The sequence below is a fragment of the Carcharhinus amblyrhynchos genome, chromosome 35 (assembly GCF_965287045.1).
Source record: "Carcharhinus amblyrhynchos chromosome 35, sCarAmb.v2.hapA, whole genome shotgun sequence".
In the NCBI taxonomy this organism is placed as follows: Eukaryota; Metazoa; Chordata; class Chondrichthyes; order Carcharhiniformes; family Carcharhinidae; genus Carcharhinus; species Carcharhinus amblyrhynchos.
This window is the reverse complement of record NC_137358.1, coordinates 7,392,470-7,418,117: the sequence shown is the minus strand read 5'-3', so window position 1 is coordinate 7,418,117 and position 25,648 is coordinate 7,392,470. Positions and strand designations below refer to the sequence as shown.

At 49.1% G+C, this 25,648-nt stretch overlaps 1 protein-coding gene across 1 annotated transcript in view; it reads left to right on the top strand.

The window, feature by feature from the left end:
- mybpc2a (myosin binding protein Ca) overlaps nt 1-25,648 on the top strand; it is a 56,254-nt gene that overhangs the window by 8,602 nt on the left and 22,004 nt on the right. Inside the window, 14 exon segments of the mRNA XM_080217350.1 lie at nt 1,543-1,584; nt 1,587-1,674; nt 2,973-3,097; nt 5,266-5,371; nt 7,197-7,363; nt 10,375-10,540; nt 12,087-12,193; nt 15,068-15,097; nt 16,926-17,068; nt 17,581-17,740; nt 18,826-18,930; nt 20,336-20,524; nt 21,840-21,974; nt 24,077-24,244. Coding sequence (XP_080073476.1) covers nt 1,543-1,584; nt 1,587-1,674; nt 2,973-3,097; nt 5,266-5,371; nt 7,197-7,363; nt 10,375-10,540; nt 12,087-12,193; nt 15,068-15,097; nt 16,926-17,068; nt 17,581-17,740; nt 18,826-18,930; nt 20,336-20,524; nt 21,840-21,974; nt 24,077-24,244 — 1,731 coding nt within the window.

The following is a 25,648-nucleotide window of genomic DNA, read 5'->3' as shown; positions in this document are numbered from 1 at the left end:
GGGGAGGGGAGGGTGGGGGGAGGTGGGGGAGAGGAGGGTGGGGGGAGGTGGGGGGGTGGGGGGAGGTGGGGGGGTGGGGGGAGGTGGGGGAGGGGAGGGGGAGGGGGAAAGTGGGGGAGGGGAGGGGGAGGGGGAAAGAGGTGTGACGGCGAGGGGGGAAGAGGTGTGACGGGGAGGGGGGGGAGGGAAAGAGGGGGGAGGGGAGGGGAAAGAAGTGTGATGGGGAGGAGCCACGGGGGGGGTGGTTGATGGGATTAAAGGGGGGGGGTGCCTGGTTATGGGCGGAGGGGATTTGGTGATGAAGGTGAGGATGGGGGCCTGTAAGGGCGGTGGTGGGAGGTGGGTGGTGGGAGGATGAAGGACGCTGCGGACGGGGTGGGGCGGTGAGCAAAGGGTGTGAGGGGATTTAAGGGGGTTCCGGGGGGGTGTTGATGCAGGGAAGGGGGAGCCACTGAGGGTTAGGGGACTGGAGAGACTGGTGAAGAGGGGTAGGGAGGGATGGTGGGGGGGTAGGGGAGGGAAGAGAGTGGGGGGTAGCTAGAATGGGAAGGTAGGCCGGCACGCGCACATGCGCGCACGCGCACACACACACACATGCATGCACACACACACATGCAGACACACATGCAGACACACACGCACACGCACGCACACACATATGCAGACACACACATGCACGTGCGTGTACACACACACAGATGCACACGCACATGCACACACATGCAGACACACGCACGCACACACATATGCAGACGCACGCACATGCGTACACACACACGCACGCACACACACATATACACACACACATGCAAACACACACACGCACACACTCATGCACACACGCACAAAGGTATTCATGGACATGCAGGACTCCATTTGTCCATTGCCTGATGTGAACTGGACATTAGTGGCCTCAAAATGGAATCAGAATCCCAGAATATGGTTCAGAAAGAGACCATTCGGCCCTTCATATCTGGAGCATTGATACTGTGATGCCCGTTATTTTATACAGTGACCGCCTGCCAGGTGTCCAAAGCCTCTTCTGGCCACCAGCCCCCATTGATTGGGTCGTAAGGTAACTAGGACTCCGATTGGCCATTTTAGGTCAGAACTGCGCCCACTCTGCTGCCTTCCCTGGGCAACGGTGCCAACAAGGTTAAATGCCCCACCGTTCCCCCTCCCACGTTCGCCTCCGCACCCAAGCCCTCCGTGACTTCCTTGCCTCAATCCTCCTCCCTGGGTTTTAGCTGCCAATTTAAGTAAGGCCTTGTGTCTCAAGATGGTGGTGGGGAAGGTGCACGAGGGGAGGGAGGGGGAAACCTCACTCACTCACTCCCACCCGTAGGACCCCAAAAATCAAAATCGACCTTTCGGGTCACGTTGGGGAACTCAGGTCACGTTGTTTTTGGACCTGTGTTGACAGCAAGAATTGGAAATGAGCTGTTGTCTTTAGCCCAGGTGGTGTGTGTTCACTTTCACTGACTAAAAGTTATGTTAACCGCTGTACTCTTCCCATTTTTCCCTTTCCTCGGTGTTGCCCAGCGTTTGGGAAAAGACTGGAGTCCGCCTACCAGGTGGACAAAGGGGCAAAATTCGGATGGCTGTTGAGTTGGCAACACCCAACCTGGAGGTAAAATGGCTGAAGAACGGGAAGGAGATCAGACCCAGTGGTCGGTATGTCCGCAAGGCGAATATATATATATATTTTTTGTGCTGACAATGACATTGATGTTATCAGGAAAACATTGTGAAGGCTGATGCTTCCTGCCCCTTCCTGATTGCTGTAACACAGCTGATATCTATTCCTGCTGATTCGATGGAAAGAATCCATAGATTTCTCTAGAAGGAGGCCATTCGGCCCATCGGCTCTGCACCGACTGCAATCTCACCTATTCCCATTACCCCACTTTTCACCCCGCCAATCCCCCTTGACACTAAGGGTCAATTTAGCATGGCCAATCCGCCTAACCTGCACGTGTCTCGGATGGTGGGAGGAAGTCAGAGCCGCCTCGAGGAATCCCTCGCAGACATGGGAAGAGTGTGCGGACAGTGACAATCACTGCCTCTGCCAAAGCTTTATGATGGTGTTTTCAAGCAAAACGGGTGCCGAACCAAGAAGAAGATGATAGGCTGAGCTTTGACTCATTGATCCCTACAGTGCAGAAGGAGGCCATTCAGTCCATCGAGTCTGCACCGATCACAGTCCCACCCAGGCCCTATCCCCGTGACCCTATAACCCCATGCATTTACCCTAGCTAGTCCCCTGACAGTAAGGGCCAGTTTAGCATGGCCAATCCACCTAACCCCCACATCTTTGGATTGTGGGAGGAAACCGGAGCACCCGGAGGAAACCCATGCAGACATGGGGATACCATGCAGACTCCACACAAACAGTGACCCAAGCCGGGAATCGAACCCGGGTCCCTGGTGCTGTGAGACAGCAGTGCCAACCACTGTGCTACCGTGACACCCTAAATGTGCAGGTTAGCTGGATTGTCCTTGCTAAATTAGTGCACCTGAACAGGTGCCAGAGTGTGGCGAATAGGGGTTTTACACAGTAACTTCATTGCAGTGAGAATGTAAGCCTACTTGTGACTAATAAATAAACTTTAAGCTTGCATTAAGCATGGCCAATTCACCTAATCTGCTCATCTTTTGACACAAAGGGGCAACTTAGCGTGGCCAATCCACTTAAACTACACAACTTTTGGACCGTGGAGGAAACTGGAGCACCCGGAGGAAACCCACGCAGACACGGGGAGAACATGCAGTCTCCGCACAGACAGTGACCTGAGCCGGGAATCGAACCCAGGTCCCTGGCACTGCGAGTCAGCAGTGCTAACCACTGTGTCACCCGACTCCATCCGCTAATGTGCCAGTTTAATCTAACCCTTCCTGCTCTGGCTGTTTGATGAGATGCCCCCACCCCATCTTGCGTGTTTTCTCAATACCTCACTTTCTGTCCATGGCAGGTTCATCTTTGAGGTGATCGGGCTGAAGAGAGTGTTGACCATCAAGAACTGCACGCTGGCAGATGATGCGGAATACGAGTGTATCTGCGGTGACGATAAATGCAACGCGGACCTCTTCGTCAGGGGTGAGTGTGTGACCTCACTGTGTTTTTCTGGCCCCCCCCCGCCCCGTCCCTGACTGTAACCCCCCTGCTCTCCACCACTCACACCCTCATGAGAATCCTCCTACATTAATCGCTGCAGCATTGGCTGCTGTGTTCTCAGTGGACACTGATCGTAATCACAGGGATTCGCTCGCTGAAACCTGGGGCAGGATTTTATAGCCTCGCTCGTCCCAAACCGTAAAACCCCGCCCGAGGTCAACAGATCTTCCCATTGTCTGCCCCTCGCCAGCTTGCGTTCCCTTAGCAGGCGGGACGATAAGGTTCCAGCCTTCATCCCGTTTTCTCTCTCTGTTCTGCTGCTTCACATTTCTCATAAGAAAAGTTTGAGTTATAAGGAGAGGCTGGATAGACTGGGACTTGTTTCTCTGGAGTGTAGGAGGCTGAGGGGTGATGTTATAGAAATCTATGAAATAATGAGAGGCTCAGATCAGCTAGATAGTCAATATCTCTCCTCAAAGATAGGGGAGTCTAAAACTAGAAGGCATAGGTTTAAGGTGAGAGGGAGAGATACAAAAGTGTCCAGAGGGGCAATTTTTTTCACACAGAGGGTGGTGAGTGTCTGGAACGAGCTTCCAGAGGCAGTAGGAGAGGCGGGTACAATTTTGTCTTTTAAAAAGCATTTAGACAGTTACTTGGGTAAGATGGGCGTAGAGGGGACTTGGGCCAAGTGCGGGCAATTGGGACTAGCTTTGTGGTTAAGAAAAGGGGCGGCATGGACAAGTTGGGCTGAAGGGCCTGTAAGTCTTTAATGACTCGATAAGAAAAGGGAAAGAGGGATATGGGGAACAGGTGGATTTGGGTCCAGATCAGCCATGATCTGATTGAATGGTGGAGCGGGCTCGAAGGAATTTGCCTCCTTCTGCTCCTAATTCCTATGTTCCTGTGTTCATTGGGAAAGATACGATGGAGTCGGGATCAGCTATGTTGCTCTGATGGAGAGCTAGTTCAGACAAGGTGGACCCAATGGCCTCCCTCAATAATTTGCTCCTTCAATGATTTAAAGTGTCCCTTCAACTGCTCTGTGAAATGGCCCTCACAAAGCCACTCGGTTCAATGGCGACAAGGGATGGGCAGTAGACGCTGGCCCAGCCACTGATGCCCATATCCCCCAAGTGAATGAAAAAAAATCTTCCTCTGTGATCGGCCTTTTGGTCACCTGACCCAATGGGCGGGACTTTACGACTGTAAAATCTCACCCGAGGTCAACAGATCTTCTCATTGCCCACCCCTCGCCCATTCCGATTCCTGTGATGGGTGGGGCAGTAAAATTCTGGCCAACATCTCATGGTGTGGCTCTCTGTTGAATATTGCCCCGATCCTCTGAGGCTTTTGTGATGTTAAGAATAAGGAGCACAGGAACAGGCCTTTTGGCCCTCCAAGCCTGCACCGACCATGCTGCCCCACTGAACTAAAACCCCCCTACCCTTCCTGGGACCATATCCCTCTATTCCCATCCTATTCATGGATTTGTCCAGGTGCTGCTTAAAACTCACTACCGTATCCGCTTCCACTACCTCCCCCAGCAGCGAGTTCCAAACACCCACCGCCCTCTCCGTAAAAAAAAACTTGCCTCATACATCTCCTTTAAATTGCACCGTAAACCTATTATCCCCTAGTAACTGACTCTGGGAAAAAGCTTCTGGCTATCCAGTCAGGGGAGGCGATGGCCTAGTGGTATTATCGCTTGACTGTTAATCCAGAAACTCAGCTAATGTTCCGGGGGAACCAGGGTTCGCAATCCCACCACGGCAGATGTGGAATTTGAATTCAATTAAAGAAAAAGTCTGGAATTAAGATGATAATGAAACCGTTGTTGGAAAAATCCACCTAGGTCACTAGTGCCCTTTAGGTAAGGAAATCTGCCGTCCTTACCCGGTCTGGCCTACATGTGACTCCAGAGCCACAGCAATGTGGTTGACTCTCAGCTGCCCTCCAAGGGCAACTAAGGATTGGCAATAAATGCTGACCAGCCAACGATGCCTATGTCCCACAAATGAATTTAAAACAAAACTGTGTCAATTCCCCTCAAAGACAAATCCATCTCCCAGTCCAAGTGCTCAAAGAAAACCTCTTTACCTCCTCCCCACCCATCTCACTGTCAATGTTGAACTGTCCCTTCCTTCCCTCAGAGCCCCCTGTGACCATCATCGTACCCTTAGATGACCAACATGTATTTGTGGATGACCGCGTTGAGTTTGATTGCGAGGTCTCGGAGGAAGGAGCAGTCGTGGTTTGGTAAGAACCCTTTTTTTTAAGTTTATTCAGGAGTGTCACATGGAAGGCTTACATTAACACTGCAATGAAGTTACTGTGAAATTTCCCTAGTCGCCACACTCTGGTGCCTGTTCGGGTCAATGCACCCTAACCAGCACGTCTTTTGGACTGTGGGAGGAAACCAGAGCACCCGGAGGAAACCCCCGCAGATACGGGGAGAACGTGCAAACTCTGCACAGACAATGACTCGAGCTGGGAATCGAACCCAGGTCCTTGGCACTGAGAGGCAGCAGTGCTAACCACTGTGCCACCCAATGTCTGTTCGTATACACTGAGGGAGAATATACCATGGCCAATCACCTAACCAGCGTGTCTTTCAGACTGTGGGCGGAAACCGGAGCATCTGGAGGAAACCCATGCAGACACGGGGAGAACGTGCAAACTCCACACAGACAGTGACCCAAACCGGGAATCGAATCTGGATCCCTGGCGCTGTGAGGCAGCAGTGCTAACCACTGTGCCACCTTGCCACCCATATCTTTGTGTGTCTCCTTCCCTTCCTCCAGAGAGGCTAAGGTGCCAGGGTACATGGCCCTGCTCAAGTACATCATCATCACTGAATCTCCCACTATTGACATCCTAGAACCACAGAATACTGACAGAAGGAACCATTCGGCCCATCGAATTTGCACCAACCCACCAACAGAGCATTTTCCCAGGCCCACCCAACCCTAAGTCCGTTCACCCCCATCCTTATCCTCTCCCCATTCAGAAGCTACACCCGAGAGGGGACAAATCTCCCTCTTAAACACAGAATTCAATGAATGTCTGCTGTTCTCAACTTATTCTGAAGAATGGCCTGGTTTACTCTGAAAGGGATCTTTCCTTCCAACATTCTCACTGCAGAGGGTGGGCGAGGCAGAGGAGGCGGGATACGAGGAAGAATATTTTTTACATTGTGGAATCCCTGTTGTGCAGAAGGAGGCCGTTCGACCCATCAAGTCTGCACCGACTCTCCGAATGAGCATCTTATCCAGGCCCACACCTTTACTCTATCACCTTAACCCCACATATTTACCCATCTAATCCCCCAAACCCACACTTCTCTAGATACTAAGGGGCAATTTAGCATGGCCAATCCATCTACCCAACGCATCTTTGGATACTAAGGGGCAATTTAGCTTGGCCAATCCACCTAACCTGCACATCTTTTGTCTGTGGGGGGAAACCAGAACACCTGATGGAAACCCACCCAGATATGGGGAGAACATGCAAACTCCGCACAGACAGTGACCCAAGGCAGGGGCCCCTGGTGCTGTGAGGCAGCAGTGCTAACCACCGTGCTGTCCTGTACATGATGAGTAATGGCCTGGAGGTTGGTGCAGACTGGAAGGGGCTGAAGGTCCTTTTCTATGTTGTATGACTTGTGCGATGGAAAATTGAGGGGAATAAGCCTGTAGGACTCTTGGGGGAGCGGTGGGGGAACGTAGTGGAGGAATGGGACGTATTGGATAGCCCTACATCGCATAAGGGGTTCAATGGGCCAAAAGGACTTCTTCCATGCCGTAATGACACAAGGACCCCGACTGCAACTGGCCGTTTGATGTAGGATAACAACCCAAGGCATTCCGTGGCTGTGTGAGCTCTGAGGTTCGTTGCTTCAGTTGCGTGGAGATCAGGTGGGTTTTGAGGAGCAGGGATAGGGGTGATGGAGAGTTTTCGGGAGGGGTGGGGCAGAATCAGGCGCTTCGAGGAAATGGTGTGTGCCTTGCAACGAGCGAGGAAGGAACGGGGCAGGAAATAGGTTACAATACTCTGACCTCTGCCTTCCTTCCTGCCATTCTAGGTCCAAGGATGGGGTGGAGTTGACTCGAGAGGAATCTATGAAGCATCGCTTTAAGAAGAGCGGGAAGAAGCACCATTTGATCATTAGCGAAGCCACCAAGGCAGACGCCGGGCGTTACAAAATCATGACAAATGGTGGGGAATCAGAAGCAGATTTGATTGTTGAAGGTACGTCAGCTAACAGAGAACTTCCATGTGGGTAAGTCATTCATTTTAGTCAGAAGAACTTGGAGGCAGTTTAAGATCAATTGAAAATTGAGGCCCCTGTTTAATAAAAGGAGGTAGACAAAAGGCCGGTAGCTATCAGCTGGTTAGCTTAACTTCTGTAGCAGGGAAAATGCTTGAATCTGAAATCAGGGAATAAATAACGAGACATCTGGATATAAATTGTCCCATTGGTAAGAAGCAGTATGGGTTCATAAAGGGCAGGTCGTGTTTGACTAATTTGGTGGAATTCTTTGAGAACATTACTCGCACAGTGGACAGTGGAGAACCTGTGGATGTGGTGTATCTGGATTTCCAGAAAGCATTTGACAAGGTGCTGCATCAAAGACTGCTACATAAGATAAAGGTCTACAATGTTATGGGTTAGCATGGATAAAAGATTGGTTAACTAACAGAAAGCAGTGTGGAGGTAGATGGGTTTTTTTTTGCTTGGCAATCAGTGACTAGTGGTGTGCCTCAGGGATTAGTATTGGGACCGCAATTGTTTACAATTTACATTGATGATTTGGAGTTGGGGACCAAGTGTAGTGTGTCAAAATTCGCAGGTGGCACTAAGTCGGGTGGAAGAGCAAAGTGTGCAGAGGACTCTGAAAGTCTGCAAAGGGATATGGATAGTCTAAGTGAGTGGGCGAGGGTTTGGAAGATGGAGTACAATATTGGTAAATGTGAGGTCATCCGTTTTGGTAGGAATAACAGCAAAATGGATTATTATTTAAATGATAAAAAATTGCAGCATGCTGCTGTGCAGAGGGACCTGGGTGTCCTTGTGCAAGAATCTCAAGGAATTTGTTTGCAGGTGCAACAGGTAATTAAGAAGGCAAATGGAATTTTGTCCTTCATTGCTAGAGGGATGGAGTTTAAAATCAGTGAGGTTATGTTGCAGCTGTATACGGTGCTGGTGAGGCCACATCTGGAGTACTGTGTACAGTTCTGGTCTCCTTACTTGAGAAAGGATATACTGGCACTGGAGGGGGTGCAGAGGAGATTCACTAGGTTGATTCCGGAGTTGAGAGGGTTGGCTTATGAGGAGAGACTGAGTAGACTGGGACTAGACTCACTGGAATTCAGAAGAATGAGGGGAGATTCTACAGAAAGATATAAGATTATGAAGGAAATAGATAAGATAGAAGCAGGGAAGTTGTTTCCACTGGCGGGTGAAACTAGATCTAGGGGGCATAGCCTCAAAATAAGGGGGAGCAGATTTAGGACTGAGTTGAGGAGGAACTTCTTCACACAAAGGGTTGTGAATCTGTGGAATTCGCGGCCCAGCGAAACAGTTGAGGCTCCCTCATTGAACGTTTTTAAGGCAAGGATAGATAAATGTTTGAACAAAGGAATTAAGGGTTATGGTGAGCGGTTGGGTAAGTGGAGCTGAGTCCGTGAAAAGATCAGCCATGGTCTTATTGAATGATGGAGCCGGCTTGAGGGGCCAGAGGGCCTACTCCTGCTCCTAGTTCTTATGTTCTTATGAAATTATTTATTATTGTCACGTGTAAGTTTTAAGTTTATTTATTAGTCACAAGTACGCTTACCTTAACACTGCAATGAAGTTACTGTGAAAATCCCCTAGTCGCCACACTCAGGTGCCTGTTTGGGTACACTGAGGGAGAATTTAGCACGGTCGATGCACCCTAACCAGCACGTCTTTCAGACTGTGGGAGGAAACCGGAGCACCCGGAGGAAACCCACGCAGACATGGGGAGAACATGCAGACTCCACACAGAAGCTAGGAATTGAACCTGGGTCCCTGGTGCTATGAGGCAGCAGTGCTAACCCACTGTGCCACCCAGGATTCCAGCCCTTTAACTCCCTCACAGGTAGCTGCAGGTATGTTTAGCACGCTACCCTCTGAGTCACAAGGTGGTGGGTTCATAGTGTCACCCCTGGATCTGGGCACAGAAATTGATATCGCTGGACCCGCCTGCCGCCAGCCCAGCACTGAGGGTGTGCCGCAACATTGGTGATGCCACCTTTCAGATGAGATGTTGAACTGAAGACCCTGTGCACCTCTTGGGTAACCACTATTTCAAGGATGTCTGGTTGGGTCTTGGGGGTGGGGGGGGCAGGTAGGACAGGCTACTCACCAGTCCAATAACTTGCACCTCATTCATCATCAAAAGAACAAACGGTCTGGGTCAGGATCACGGTGTCTGTTTGTGGGATCTTGCTGTGCACAGATCGGCTGCTGCCTTTCCCACATTACAGCGGTGACTGCAACTGCACCTCAATTTTTGGAAAGAGCTTCAATTTTTCCTTTATTGGGGGGGTGGTGCGGAGGTGGGGGGGGGGTGGTGGTGGTGGTGGTGACAGGTGGCATGGTGGCTGGCACTGCTGCCTCACAGCACCAGGGACCCTGGTTTGATTCCCGGCTTTGGGTCACTGTCTGTGCAGAGTCTGCATGTTCTCCCCGTGTCTGTGTGGGTTTCCTGCAGGTGCTCTGGTTTCCTCCCACCGTCCAAAAGACATGCTGGTTAGGTGTATTGGCCGTGCCAAATTCTCCCTCGGGGTACCCAAACAGGCACATGGTGGCACAGTGGTTAACACTGCTGCCTCACAGCGCCAGGGACCCGGGTTTGATTCCCAGCTTTGGGTCACTGTCTGTGCAGAGTCTGCACATTCTCCCTGTGTCTGAGTGGGTTTCCTCCGGTTTCTTCCCACACTCCAAAAGAGGTGCTGGTTAGGGTACATTGGCTGTGCTAAATTCTCCCTCAGTGTGCCCGAGCAGGCACCGAAGAGTGGTGACTCGGGGATTTTCACAGTAACTTCATTGCAGTGTTAATGTCGGCCTTACTTCTGACTAATAAATAAACCTTACCTTCTTTTACTGTGTTATTCCTGTTATTATTGACCGCAGTGAGAATGGAGGTTGAATGGGCCTTATTTGTGGCATAGCTGAAATAAATAGCATTGCTGTTTGTCTCAGTCAGACTGAGCTGTGTGGGTTTGTGTTTCAGATAAGGTCCTGGAGGTGCTGCAGAGTTTTGCGGACTTGACCCTCAAGGCCTCGGAGCAGGCAGTCTTCAAGTGTGAGGTGTCCGATGAGAAAGTGACCGGGAAGTGGCTGAAGAACGGGATAGAAGTCATTCCCAATAAACGCATCCACATCACCCACCAGGGCAGGTAGGCTCTTGCGGTCGTCCGGACTCAACACTGAGTTCAACAAGAGTTTATTTATTCAGTCGTGTCACAAGTAAGGCTTACATTAATGAAGTCACGGTGAAAATCCCCTAGTCGTCACACTCCGGCACCTGTTCAGGTCAATGTACCCTAACCACGTCTAACCACCCTAATGCACGTCTTTCAGAATGTGGGAGGAAACCAGAGCATCCGGAGGAAACCCACACAGGCACGGGGAGAACTTGCAGACAGTGGCCCAAGCCGGGAATCGAACCCCGTGTCCCTGGCGCTGTGAGGCAGCAGTGCTAACCACTGTGCCAACCACTGTGCCGCCCTCTCTCCTCCATCTTCCCCCAGTTTTTATATCTATCCAATTTTATTTCTTCTGTTGATTCATGTTACCAACCCCTTTTTCCAAAATCCCGTTTCCTATTTTTTTTTTCCCTTACCGCCATTCTCTCCTCCCTCTGGCACACTCGGGGCCACCAATCTGCTGATCAGGTTATCCTTTGTCACATTGCTTTCTTCCACCATTTGCACATCCAGATATATTTTCGGCCTCTAATAGCACTCTTCTTAGCCATCATCACCACCATCCACATTCTTTTTGTCTTCTTATCCATTACATTTTTGTCACTCTTTCCTTCATCTTGCCTTGGCCCTCTAACCAGCCCCAACTGCTCCCCCACACCAGCCCCCTAACAACAGTATAACTCCCATCCTATTTCCAGTTCTCTTCATCTCTTACACAGAGTCATCCAGATTTGAAATGTTGGCTCTATTCTCTCTCCGCAGATGCTGTCTTTCTGTTTCATCTGTGGGTATTTTGCTTTAATGAGCAATGGTCAAGCTTATTTCAAAAATGAGGATTGCATTTGATAACGGCAGTGGCCTTGTCACAGGCATGCATTGATATTATTGGGGACCTGATGGCCTAGTCGTATTACTGCTGGACTATTAATCCAGAAACTCAGCTAATGATCTGGAGACCCGGGTTCGAATCCCGTCACAGCAGATGGTGGAGTTTGAATTCAATGAAAAAATCTGGAATTAATAATCTACTGATGACCATGGAACCATTGTTGATTGTTGGAAAAACACAAGCGGTTCTGGTATTATCGCTATACTATTAATCTAGAAACTCAGCTGAGGACCTGGGGTTCAAATCCAGCAGATGGTGGAATTTGAATTCAATAGAAAATAATCTGGGATTAAGAATCTATTGATAACCATGTAACCACTGTCGGAAAATCCCATCCAGTTCACTAATGTCCCGTTAGGGAAGGCAATCTGTTGTCCTCACCCGGTCTGGCCTACATGTGACTCCAGAGCCATAGCAATGTAGTTGACTCTCAACTGTCCTCGGGCAATTAGGGATGGGCTATAAATTCTGACCCAACATGTCCCATGAATGAATATGAAAAAAATGGCTTTCCCAGTGATCCTGCAGTGTTTGCTTATTGCCCCCAACCTTCCCCCAAACCCCAACACCCTTCTCTCATGATCAATCATCTTGTGAACATTGGGTAATCCTTGTTCCTCTCCACAGGATCCATAAACTTGTGATCGACAATGTCAATGCGGACGATGAAGCTGATTACACCTTCATTCCAGATGGTTACGCTCTCTCCCTCTCCGCCAAGCTCAACTTTTTAGGTACAAGGCCCTGATTTACCTCCAAGAGTTTCCACTGCGCATCGTGGTTGTGCATATGGGATGCTCACAGGGGGCAAGTGTCTGGGTATAGGTGAGATACAGGATGGTGAATGACATATAGCCAGTAGGCACATTCATGTCAGTGAGTGTGCCCCACCTGCTCCAGCTGCAGCGCTGCAGTGGCTGGAAGAGGAACTGCAGGGAGCTTGCCTGGCGCCAAGCTCCTCGGAACTGGGGGCCAAAGAAAGTGGAAGGGGGTCTTAGGGCGGGGAGGGTATGGAATGCCTGCAGAGTTGCGAGAAGGGGCAATTTGAGTCTCAGAGGATAGGCTTGGGTGGGGGAGGAATGTCCCAAAGGTTACTTGGCTTTTGTGAGGGACGGGGCTACTATAGGAGGGCGCTTTTCCTCTCCTGAGGCCCCGCCAACCCCAGCGTATAATTGCAAATAATTTTGGGTGGGTGAGAACCTGGTGGGGATCCATCCATACAATTTCACGCCTCAGAGCCACTCGGCACTGGTTGGGAAGGAACCTAACATTTTGGTTATAGAGGATGGTGAGTGGATAGATATAAGAGCAAGAAAGTGATTGGGTACACACATTGCATAGAACAGAATCCCTACAGTGCAGAAGGAGGCCATTTGGCTCATTACGGCTGTACTGACAACAATTCCACCCAGGCCCGAGAACTAGCACTGGAAGGGGTGCAGAGGAGAGTCACTAGGTTGAGTCCATAGTCAGGTGGGTTCGCTTATGTTGTGCAGAGGGACCTGGGTGTCCTTGTGCATGAATCGCAAAAAGTTGGTTTGCAGGTGCCTCAGGTAATTAAGAAGGCAAATGGGATTTTGTCCTTCATTGCTAGAGGGATGGAGTTTAAAAACAGTGAGATTATCTTACAGCTGTATAAGGAGGTCACACCTGGAATACTGTGTACAGTTTTGGTCTCCTTACTTGACAAAGGATATACTGGCACTGGAGGGGGTGCAGAGGAGATTCACTAGGTGGATTCCGGAGTTGAGAGGGTTGGCTAATGAGGACAGACTGAGTAGACTGGGGCTATACCCATTGGAATTCAGAAGAACAAGGGGAGATCTTATAGAAACATATAAGATTATGAAAGGGATAGATAAGATAGAAGCAGGGAAGTTGTTTCCACTGGCAGGCGAAACTAGAACTAGAGGGCATAGCCTCAAAATAAGGAGAAGCAGATTTAGGATGGAGTTGAGGAGGAACTTCTTCACACAAAGGGTTGTGAATCTGTGGAGATCCCTGCCCAGTGAAGCAGTTGATGCTACCTCATTGAATGTTTTTAAGGCAAGGATAAATAGATTTTTGAACAGTAAAGGAATTAAGGGTTATGGTGAGCGGGCGAGTAAATGAAGCTGAGTCCATGAAAAGATCAGCCATGATCTTATTGAGTGGCAGAGCAGCCTCAAGGGGCTAGATGGCCTACTCCTGCTTCTGAGCTGTTTTAACCCTACGTACTTCATAGAATCCCTACAATAGAGAAGGAGGCCATTCGGCCCATTGAGTATGTACCAACCACAATCCCGCTGAGACCCTACTCCCATAACCCCACACGTTTACCCTGTTAATCCCCCTGACGCTAAGGGGTAACTTAACTTGGTCAATCCACCTAACCTGTATTGCGGGAGGAAACTGGAGCATCCAGAGGAAGCCCACGCAGTCACAGGGAGAACTCACCACAAACTTCAGACAGACCCAAGCCAGGAATCGAACCCGGGTCTCTGGCGCTTTGAGGCAGCAGTGCTAACTACTGTGTCACCGTGCCACTCACATACAGGACCATGAACTGGGTAACCTGTGATTCCTACAGTGCAGAAGGAGGCCATTGTTGTGATGAAGGCTTTTTTCAAAAAGATTTTGGAAAAAAATTAACGGTGTAGATGAAGAGTTTTTTTTATCCCTGATGGAGTGTAGGGGAAAAAAAACAAGATCGAAGACCATCCAGGACAGAGTGGGGAAAAACTCCTTCACGCAAAGAATAGTCAAAGTGTGGATCTAATGAATTCAATTAATAATGCTAATATGAATTGAGACGCTGGCCTAATGGTATTATTGCTAGGCTATTAATCCAGAAACTCAACTAATGATCTGGGTTCGAATCCCACCACAGCAGGTGGTGGAATTTGAATTCCTTAAAAAAAATCCGGAATTAAGAATCTACCATGAGTCGATTGTCGGGAAAAAAACACATTTGGTTCACTAATGTCCTTTTAGAGAAGGAAATCTGCTGTCCTTACCCAGTCTGGCCTACATGTGACTCCAGAGCTACAGCAATGTGGTTGACTCTCAACTGCCCTCCAAGGGTAACTAGGGATGGGTAATAAATGCTGGCCAGCCAGCGACACCCATGTCTCACAAATGAATAAAAATAACACGAAATTTGAGATCAAGAAACATGGGGTCAAGGTGGGTGGATGCAGTTAAGATGCATATCATTGGATGGTAGAATAGGCTTGAGGGACTGAATGGCCTTCTTCTCCTCCAGTGGTTATGATAATTCCAGGAGTCAGCTGAAAAGGAAATGTGCTTTTATTGCACAAAATGACAATAAGTGATAAGCACAAGCCTGTGGTGAATGCAGGACCACGACTAAAAGGTTAATGGGCCCTCTCAGGGTCTTGCTTTATACAGGGCCCGCTCTATGAGCTCTACCTGGTGGGTTAATTACCAATCCACAGGGAGCTCGTATCCAACTGGGAGGTCAATTAGTGATTCCCCATGCAGATCACGGGAGTTACCACAGTAGTCTTACCCTAGGGTCATTGACAATCGACAAATGAGAGCAAAGCATTAATGTTCCTCTGCAGTTGTCCAACTTACTTACACTCTCTTCATCTTGTGTTTTCCAGAGGTCAAAATCGTCTATGTCCCACGCCAAGGTGAGTCGTTCGCTGTTAAATGTTGGAGTGACGTCGTTCAATTTAAATATTACATGTTTGCATCTTTAGATTATGCCTAGCCAACAGCCAAAGGGATTGCAGAACACAGTGGGACAGAGGGATCCGGGTGTCCTGGTACACAAACCACACAAAGGGTGGAATTTTCTTGTCCCGTCCACCCACGGGAGTCGTCGCGAGCGGGACACGGACCATGCAAAGGTCCGTTGATCTCGGGCGGGACTTACCAGTCTTGGGGCGAGGCCGGATGGGAAAATCCTGCCCAAAAGTTGGTCAACCACAACTGGTTAGGAAGGCAAATGAAATGTTGGCCTTCCAAAAGAGAATGGAAATACAAAAGCCGGGAAGTTTTGCAGTGGCTGTACAGGGCTTTGGTGAGGCCACATCTGGAATACGTGTGTACAGTTTTGGTTTCCATACCCACAAAAATATATAATTGCATTTGAAGCCATGCGGAGAAGACCCATTTTGATGGGCTGAATGGCCTTTTCTGTGCAGTATGATTCTATTCCTGGGGTGAGGGGGGGTTACCTTACAAAGAATGTTGGAACCAATTGGGCCCAAATCCATTGGGAGTTTAGAAAGAACGAGAGATAGTCTTATTGAAACGTTAGATCCTGAGGGGATTTGATAAAGTGGATCCTGAGAGGATGTTTCCAATTGTGGGGAGGACTGGACCTATCGGAGCCAGCTATAAATAAGAGGAAGCAGGGGTTGGGGGGTTTTTTCTTAACTTTTAGGACAGAGATGAGTAGAGATTGATTTGGTTTGATTTATTGTTGTCACATCAAGGGGTTGAATGGCCTTGTGTTTAATTATAAATAGCTGTTTTTTAATTTGATTTATTATTGTCACATGTATTGAGATACAGTGAAAAGTATTGTTTCTTGCACACTATATAGAGCATACCGTTCATAAAACACATAGGGAGAAGGAAAGGAGAGGGTGCAGGGTATAGGGTTACAGCTATTTTGGTTAGATTTGATTTATTATTGTCATATATATTAGCATACTGTTTCTTGCGCACAATACATACAAAGCATACTGTTCATAGAGAAGGAAGGGAGAGAGCACAGAATGTTACAGTTATAGCTAGGGTGTAGAGAAGGTTTTAAAAGCAGAGAATGAGAGTACAAGATAGAATTAGGAAGTATTCTGAGCACAACTCGCAAGAAGTCACCTCGCTCCGCCGCCATCTTGGATTTGGAAATTCCTTGGCGAGCCTGTGGAATTCTCTTCCGCGGAAAGCAGCGGAGACTGAGAATCCAGTCAAGGCAGATTTTGGATTTCTTGTCAAGGGCAGAGAGGGTTATTGTGGCAGGGGGAGGGCTGGGAGAGGAGCTACAGACAGGAAAGTGGAGTCAAGGCCCTCATCAGATCAGCCATTAACTCACTGAATGCTGGGTCAAGCTCAAAGCGTGCTTGTTCTATAGTCCCATGTTCCTTTGTCTCATTTACTACTGGGACTCTATCCCGAGATGACTGTGCAGTTTTATTTGTGAACTTTAGCCCTTCTGAGTCCTGCCCTCTCATCGCCTGTCTCTTGTGCTCTCTGTTTCTGTCTCCCTCACTTGTGTGCGTCCATCTTTCCCATTCCTTTCTTTCTTTACTTGTCTTTCTTCCCTCCCTCCCCCGCCCTACTCTTTGGGATATGGGCAGGAATTCTCCGGCCTTTCCAGCCCCACCGCCACTGCAAGCGAGGACGGAGAATTTGTTACTGGAGAATCCCGCCAGTGTGAAGGGCTGGAAAATCCTGTCGGTGATCTTTCTTTCTCTTCTCCTCTAACTGTTTGTTTTTTTTGGCGCTCAGAGCCTCCGAAAATTCACCTGGACTGCACAGGCAGTGTGGTTTCACAGAATACTATTGTTGTGATTGCCGGTAACAAACTCCGACTGGATGTTGATGCCAGTGGTGAACCCCCTCCAACTGTCTCCTGGTTAAAGGCTGATCAGGTAAACATCTTCTCCGGATTGTTCCCGTGGCAATTAAGTTGCTTTGATTTCTTTATTATCTGTCTCATTCAGCACTCTCCGGATGCACTCCGCCCGGTCCTCCAGGCACGCTCCGCCCGGTCACGCTCCGCCTGGTTCCCCAGGTGCGCCTCGCCCGGTCCATTGAACACCACCTGGCTCTCTTGACATCCACCCTCTGACCCTCCAGATGGTAACCCCCTGGCACCCTCATACTTCCACCTACTGATCCTCCACACATCTCCCTCTCGAACTTTAGACAAGCGCCTTCTACCCTTCCAGATGGACATTCACTGACCCTCCAGACGGGCGCCCTCTGACCCTCCAGACGTGCGCCCTCTGACCCTCCAGACGTGCGCCCTCTGACCCTCCAGACATGCGACCTCTGACCCTCCAGACAGGCACCCTCTGACCCTCCAGATATGTACTCTTTGGAGAGAGTGGGATCAGAGTGAGAACCTTTCTTTGGCTTTATTTGCTGTTTTCATGCCTAGGACTTCACTGTGGCCGAAGGCCGTGTGCGCGTTGAGACTAAGAACAACTTCAGCAGTCTGATAATAGAGGAGGCGATTCGAGAAGATGAGGCAAAGTACAATATCGTGGTCAGTAACCCAGCCGGTGAAGACAAGGCTGTCATCTTCCTCAAAGTTGTAGGTAGGTCTTTGGGGGGTGGGGGGGGGAATGGATAATCGGCTGGGGTCAAGTGAGGCGATTGGGGCCGAGGGGTGAACTGGGCCCAGGGGGAGGTCACCACTCATTCAAGTTTTGGAGAAATTATTTTCTAAGGAAGAGATGGAGCAGCAAAAATATATTTCCACCCCCGTCCTCACCCAAGTCTCACCTGGCGATATCTCATTCCTGAGACACCCTCAAAGAATTTGCGTCTTCAACAAAATAAATCTCTGAACCTAATCCCATCTGTCCTTCCTCCTGTCTTCTCTGGCTGGAATAGAATCAGAGAATCCCTGGGGCCGTTCGAGACTGCACTGACTCTCTGACAGGGTACCTTACCCAGCTCCTCTCCCCCATCCTAACTCCATAAACCTACACATTTACCATGGATATTCCATCTAACCTAGACATCTTTGGACACTAAGGGGCAATTTACCATGACCAATTCATAGAATCCCTACAGTACAAAAGGAGGCCGTTTGGCCCATCTAGTCTGTACTGACCATAATTCCAGCCAGTCCTATTCCCATAACGCTGCACATTTACTCTGTTAATCCCCCCGACACTAGGGGCAATTTAGCACGGTCAATCCACCTAAAGCTCACATCTTTGGACAGTGGGAGGAAACCGGAGCACCCAGAGGAAACCCACGTCGACATGGGGAGAAGGTGCAGACTCCACACAGATAGTGACCCAAACTAGAAATCGAACCCAGTCCCCTAGCGCCTGTGAGATAGCAATGCTAACCACTGTGCCACCCCAATGTGGTGCTCGGTTGACTATTAAAAGTGCCCTGAAATCGAGGCCAACTTCTAACTGCACAGTGAGGTGCAGATCCTGTCCAGAGAAATCTCTGTTCACACGATGTGCTGCTTGAGCAACTGTCGGGAAACACTTTCCCCCATCGGGTATCTGGTTTCAATCCAGAGCACCCTTTGCTTTGAATGTTTTGTCCACTCTCGGTCATCCTTAACTCTACTTTGTATTCTGTCTTACCTTTGTATTGGAGGAGCCATTGTGGTGTTGGTTAGCGTGTACGATAATGGCCAATGGTCCTTTTGTTCCAGATGTCCCCGATCCACCTGAGAATGTCAAGATCATTGGCATTGGAGAGGACTGGTGCACAGCAGGATGGGACATTCCCCCCTACGATGGTGGGCAGCCCATTACAGGTACGTGTGTCTCCCAGTTCACCCCTGCTGGGTGGTTGGTACCCACGTTGAAGATTTATGGGTGGCCGGCAAGGGGAGGGGCAGAAATGTAGAAAGGAGTGAAAGACAGTTCTCTCCGTCATAAATTGGGGTGCGGACTAGTTGGGTGAGGGTGTGGTGTAGGGGGGAGAGTGGCTGATGTGGGTGAGGGTGCTGAGTGAGGGAATGAGTTGATGGTGGTGGGGAGGGTGGGGGAGTGGGTGGGTGAGGGGTGCATATGTGGGTGGGGTGGTGGGTTGTGGAGTGGACAGTTTGGTGGTGTGGGTTCAGTGGGGGGGGGGGGTGGTGTTGGTGGGTTGGGGGAGTGGGTGGAGGCTTGTGTGGGGTGGAGGGATAGGTAGGGAGTGGGTGATTGGGTTGGGGGGTGTGTGCGGGGTTGGGTGGGTGTTGGGTGGGTGAAGTGGGGGGGGGGTTCGGGTGGGATAGTGGGTGGGGGAGTTGGTGAGGGTGTTGGGTCTATAAAATGCAGTGAGCTGTTCAACAGTCGGCGGCGGGACTGGAAAGTCCTTCTGGTGGCCAAGGCGGTCAATATCATCCCTCTCCCATTTGTGGGAGGGGCCCCTGTGTTGTATATCACAAAGAAGGATTCCATTGGTTGACATGGTGGGCTGACAGAGGTGTTAATGTTGTAATCCTCTCACAGTGAAGTGTGCTATTTATTTCTAAGCGAGAGCAGTTGTTACTAATTGGGGGAAAATTTGGGGCATTATTCTAAAGTATTTGTAGAACCAGGTTTCCACCTTTGTGGAATCTGTGTTCTCCGAGTAAACCTATGCGCTGAGGAAAGGCTGATCTATAGAAACATAGAATCTCTTATGGTACAGAAGGAAGCCATTCAGCCCATCAGTTTGCAAAGCTTCTCCGAAAAATCATCTTATCAAGGCACATCACCCTGCCCTATCCCCATATCCCTGTGCACTTACCTTGGACAATCCACCTAACCTATACACCTTTGGACATTAACGGGCATTTTAGCACAGCCAATCCACCTAACCTGCACATCTTTGGATTGTGGGAGGAAACCTGAGCACCCAGTGGAAACCCACACAGACACAGGGAGAACTCCACACAGTCACCCAAGGCTAGAATTGATACTGGGTCCCTGGTGTTGTGAGGCAGCAGTGTTAACCACCATGCCACCGTGGCTTTGCTCAGTGGATGAGCAAAGAATTATAACGAGGTAATTGCTACAATTACCCAACTATTATTGGATGTAATGGTCACTTGGTTGACCAAGAGAGGCATTTGTCTGGTTTGTCTTTGAGGGAGGGTGTATATTTTGGGGAGGTAGAGTGGGGGAGGTCCAATGACTGGGACGTGTGCTCCAGTCTCAGTGGAACTTTCTATTCTGTGTCTCCTCCTGCAGGTTACCTACTGGAGAGGAAGAAGAAGACTAGCACGAGGTGGATGAAGTTGAACTTTGATCCTCTCCCAGACATGACATTCACCGCCAGTCGCATGATAGAGGGTTGCGCTTATGAGATGCGTGTGTACGCGGTGAACGGGATTGGCATGTCGCAGCCTAGCGCTTCTTCCAGGACTTTCATGCCACTCGGTGAGTAAAGGGCAGTATTGGGAGGGTGACGGTGGCATTATGCCAGCAAACTGAGAGGGAGCTTCAGGGATTTGTCGCTGGATTGGGATTTTTAGGCAGCTTCTCCCCTTCCATGGGTTAGATACATAGAAAGAAAAACTAGAAGCAGGAGGCCATTCGGCCCTTTGAGCCTGCTCTGCCATTCAATATGATCATGGCTGATCATCAGATTCAATATCCTGATCCTCCCTTCCCCCCGTATCCCTCAATCCCTTTAGCCCCAAGAGCGATATCCAATTTCTTCTTGAAATGTTTTGGCCTCAACTACTTCCTGTGGCAGTGAATTCCACCACCCTCTGGGTGAAGAACTTTCTCCTCAGCTCAGTCCTAAAAGGTTTACCCCTTATCCTCAAACTATGACCCCCTAGTTCTGGATTCCCCCCACCATCGGGAACATTCTTTCCGAATCTGCTCTGTCTAACCCTGTTAGAGTTTTATAAGTTTCTATGAGACCTATCTCACTCTCCCAAACTTCAACAAATATTCTGGGTTCTGGGCAAGCGTGCTTTGGGAAGTTTGGCATTTATGCCAGTGCTCAAGAGGATCGCTGGCACATGGCCAGAAGGAATTTTTCCAGTGTAGACAATAAAAATATAACAATACTCCAACTTATAAATCAAAGAGACGGTTTAATAAAGAAACTTCATTACTCCAACACTTGAAGCCTCACGCTGGGCCATTCCAAGTTCCCTATAATTCCCAACATTACCGACATGCAGAAGGAGGCCATTCAGCCTATCATGTCTGCATCGATCACAATCCCACCCATGCCCTATCCCCATGCATTTACCCTAGCTAGTCCCCCTGAATCTAAGGGGCAACTTAGCACGGCCAATGCACCTAACCAGCACATCTTTAGACACTAAGGGGCAATTTAGCATGGCCAATCCACCTAACCTACACATCTTTCAGATTGTGGGACGAAACCAGAGGAAACCCACACAGACGTGGGGGTTGTGGGGGGGAAGAACATGCAGACTCCGCACAGACAGCGACCCAAGGCCGGGAATCGAACCTGGGACCCTGGCGCTGTGAGGCAGCAGTGCTAACCACTGTGCTAATGTTCTAATTTATACTGAGTCATCCAATCGTCACATCATTCTGTCATTGGTTACATGCTTTACTGGGTCAGCTGACCCTTTTAGCGTGTCACCATTGGTCACATGATGGCCGACCCAATGTTATCACCGGGTAAATTCTAACGGCGCGGGTGGTGATACCCACGGCAAAGTGCCGAACCAAGCTGGCCGCTAAGAGTTTATTTTGTGTTTCTCAGCCGTCCCGGGTGAGCCAACGCGCTTGGTTGTTGAAGATGTCACTGACAGCAGCACCACCCTGAAGTGGAGAATGCCCGAACGGATTGGTGCTGGAGGATTGGATGGATACCTGATTGAATACGCAAAGGATGGCTGTGAGTACTGGGTGGATCGTCAGTTCCATGGGCAGATTTCCTGCCCCGCTGTCGGAGCGAGAATTGGTGGGGCGGGCTGGGGGTGGGATGGGCGGGCACAAGACTTTAACCAGCTTGGCTGCCTTGTCAGAATGCCAGTGTCATCCCTTCCTGGGCCATTTAACCCACATGTGGGAAAGAGGTGCTTGAAAACAGCGAATTAAGTTTTTAAGTTTATTTATTCACATCACAGGTAGGCTTACATTAACACTGCAATGAAGTTACTGTGAAAATCCCCCAATTGCCATGCTCTGGCACCTATTTGGGTACGCTGAGGGAGAATTTAGCACAGCCAATGCACCCCAATGAACACATCTTTTGGACTGTGGGAGGAAACCGGAGCACCCGGAGGAAACCCACGCAGACACGGGGAGGACATGCACACTCTGCCCAGACAGTGACCCCAAGCTGGGAATTGAACCTGGGTCTCTGGCGCTGTGAGGCTGCAGTGCTAACCACCGTGCCACCCCAGTTCTATGGAGTGGCACATTGGAGCAACAGGAGGCCATTCAGCCCCTTGGGCCTGCACTGCTTTTCAATGAGAACATAGGAATTGGGAGCAGACGTTAGCAATTCACCCCTTTGAACCTGCTCCGCCATTCAATCAGATCACGGCTGATCTCTCCCTGATATCAAATCCACCTCCCCACCTCTTCCCCATATCCCTTTAACCTGTTTTTAAAATTTAGAAATATATCCATCTCCCTCTTGAACCCATTCAATGATTCAGACTCCACCGCGCTATGAGGCAGCGAATTCCACAAATTCACCACCCTCTGTGAGAAGTAGTTCCTCCTCATCTTAGTTTTAAATCTACCGCCTCTCAACCTATACCTGTGACCACTTGTTCCAGATTGCCCCACAAGGGGAAACATTTGGTCAACATTTACTTCAGCCATTCCTTTTGAAATTTTATATACCTCAATCAGATCCCCTCTCATCCTTCTAAACTCCAGGGATTACAAGCCCAAACTGTTTAATCTCTCCTCATATGTCAACTCTTTCATCCCCTGAATCAATCTGGTGAACCTCCTCTGGTGCTTCCAATGCCACCACATCCTTCCTCAAATAAGGAGACCAAAGCTGGACACAACACTCCAGAGGTGGTCTCACTGACGCCCTGTACAACTGCAACAGCACTTCTCTACTTTAATACTCCAGTCCCTTTATGATTAGAGTGATGACTGATTTGTATCTGAACTCCAATCCTCTGCTTGGCTTCTCTAAATTCTGCTTCATCAAGATTTTAGTCGAAGCCCGTCAATCTCCGTCTTGAACTTGACTGCGCCGAGCTGAGGTTTGATCCAAACCGAGGTTGGGTAAACTTGGTTTGTTCTCACTGGAGTGACGGAGGTTGAGGGGTGGCCTGATAGAGGTTTACAAGATCATGAGTGGCACAGACAGAGTGGATAGTCAGATGCTCTTTCCTAGAATAGAAAAGTCAAGTTCTAGGGGACATAGGTTTAAGGTGCATGGGGAAAAGTTTAGAGAAGATGTGCGAGGCAGGTTATTTTACACAGAGGCGTCATGGTGGCACAGTGGTTAGCACTGCTGCCTCATTGCATCAGGGACCCGAATTCCATTCTTGGCTTGGGTCACTGTCTGTGTGGAGTTTGTATATTCTCCCCGTGGGTTTCCTCCGGGTGCTCTGGTTTCCTCCCACAGTCCAGAAAAACGTGCTGGACTGTGGGAGGAAACATGCTAAATTCTCCCTCAGTGTACCTGAACTGGCATCGGAGTGTGGCGACTAGGGGATTTTCACTGTAAATTCATTGCGCTGTTAATGTAAGCCTTACTTGTGACTGATAAATAAACTTTAAATTTTGAATGTCTGGAAGGCACTGCCCGGGGAGGTGATGGGAGCAGGGTATGTTCGCAGCATTAAGGAGCAACTAGACAAATACGTGAATAGGATGGGAATGGAAGGATATGGATTCCATAAGTGGTTTAGTTTAGAGAGGCATTATGATCAGTGCAGGCTTGGAGGGCTGAAGGGCCTGTTACTGTGCTGTAATGTTCTTTGTTCTTTTTGCTCTTACTGTGAAAACTCTGCCTCTCCGCAGCCGATGAGTGGATCGCGGCCAACACTGAACTGGTGGAGCGCCTTGGGTTCACAGTCAAGAATCTCCCCACTGGAGAGAAGATTAACTTCCGTGTCCGGGCGGTGAACATTGCTGGGAAGAGTGCACCCGCCATGCTCTCCCAACCCGTCACCATCCGGGAGATTGTCCGTAAGTAGCAATTAAATCAACTCTGTTGTCAATGACTTGAAGCATCCATCTTGAAGGAGATTAGCATTAGACTCCAAACTATACACGTGATGCATTTTCTCCAGGTGAAATCTGGGGAGTTTCAACAAAGCTTGGTAATGTTTTAGCGACAGGTGGCTTCCTCGTCGAGTTCTGCACTTGTATGAGAACCCCGCTTGGGAGCATTTAAGGTGGCACAGTGGGTTAGCATTGCTGCCTCACAGCTCCAGGAATCTGGGTTTGATTCTGGCCTCAGGTTGCTGTCACAATCCCCCCTGTCTGCGTGGGTTTCCTCTAGGTGCTTTAGTTTTCTTCCAAGATGTCTAGGTTAACTGCATTGGCCATGCCAAAATGCTCCTTAGTGTCCAAAGATGTGTAGATTAGGTGGATTGGCCATGCTAAATTGCCCCATACTGTCCAAAGATATGAAGGTTAGATGGATTGGCCATGCTAAATTTCTCCTTAGTGTACAAAGATGTGAAGGTTAGGTGGATTGGCCATGCTAAGATTCCTTTTAATATCTTAGGACATGTAGGTTAGGGAGATTAGCAGGGCAAATATGAGGGGCTTATGGGAAATGGGCCTGGATGGGATGCTCTGTCTGAGAGTTGGGGTAGGTATGGTGGGCTGAATGGCCTTCTGCACCTTACAGCTTTTATGATTAGCCACAAGTTTATTTTGTGAAATTCAAATTTAGCCATTGCCCGAGCTTTGAAGATTACAAGCTCAGTGACCCACACCACAGGTTTATTTTAGAATTCAAATTCAAATTTGGCTATCAATTGTGCTGGGATTCAAATCTGGAACCCGAGAGTGTTGGTCCCGGTTTGTGGATTACCAGTTCAGTGACCCATACCACTAGGCCATTAGCAGGAGAGCGCTCTGCCCCATTCTATGAGATGGTCAATCCCATTGTTGGTGAGACCACATCTAGACTATTGTGTGCAACTTTGGTCTTCTTAATGGAGGAAGGATGTAGTGGCATTGGAAGCAGTTCAGGGGAAGTTCACCAGATTGATTCCGAGGATGAAAGAGTTGAAGTATGAGGAGAGATTAAACAGTTTGGGCTTGTATTGGCTGAGGGGGGATCAGATCGAGGTATATAAAATACTAAAAAGGGTTGATAATGTAAATGTAGACCAAATGTTTCCCCTTGTGGGGCAATCTGGAACAAGAGGTCACAGGTATAGGTTGAGAGGCGGCAGATTTAAAACTGGGATGAGGGGGAACTACTTCTTGCAGAGGGTGGTGAATTTGTGGAACCTGAATCATTGAATGGTTTCAGGAGGGAAATAGATATATTTCTGATAAAGAAAACTGGATATGGAGAATAGGTTGGGAGGTGGATTTGAGACCAGGGAGAGATCAGCCATGATCCTTCTTGCC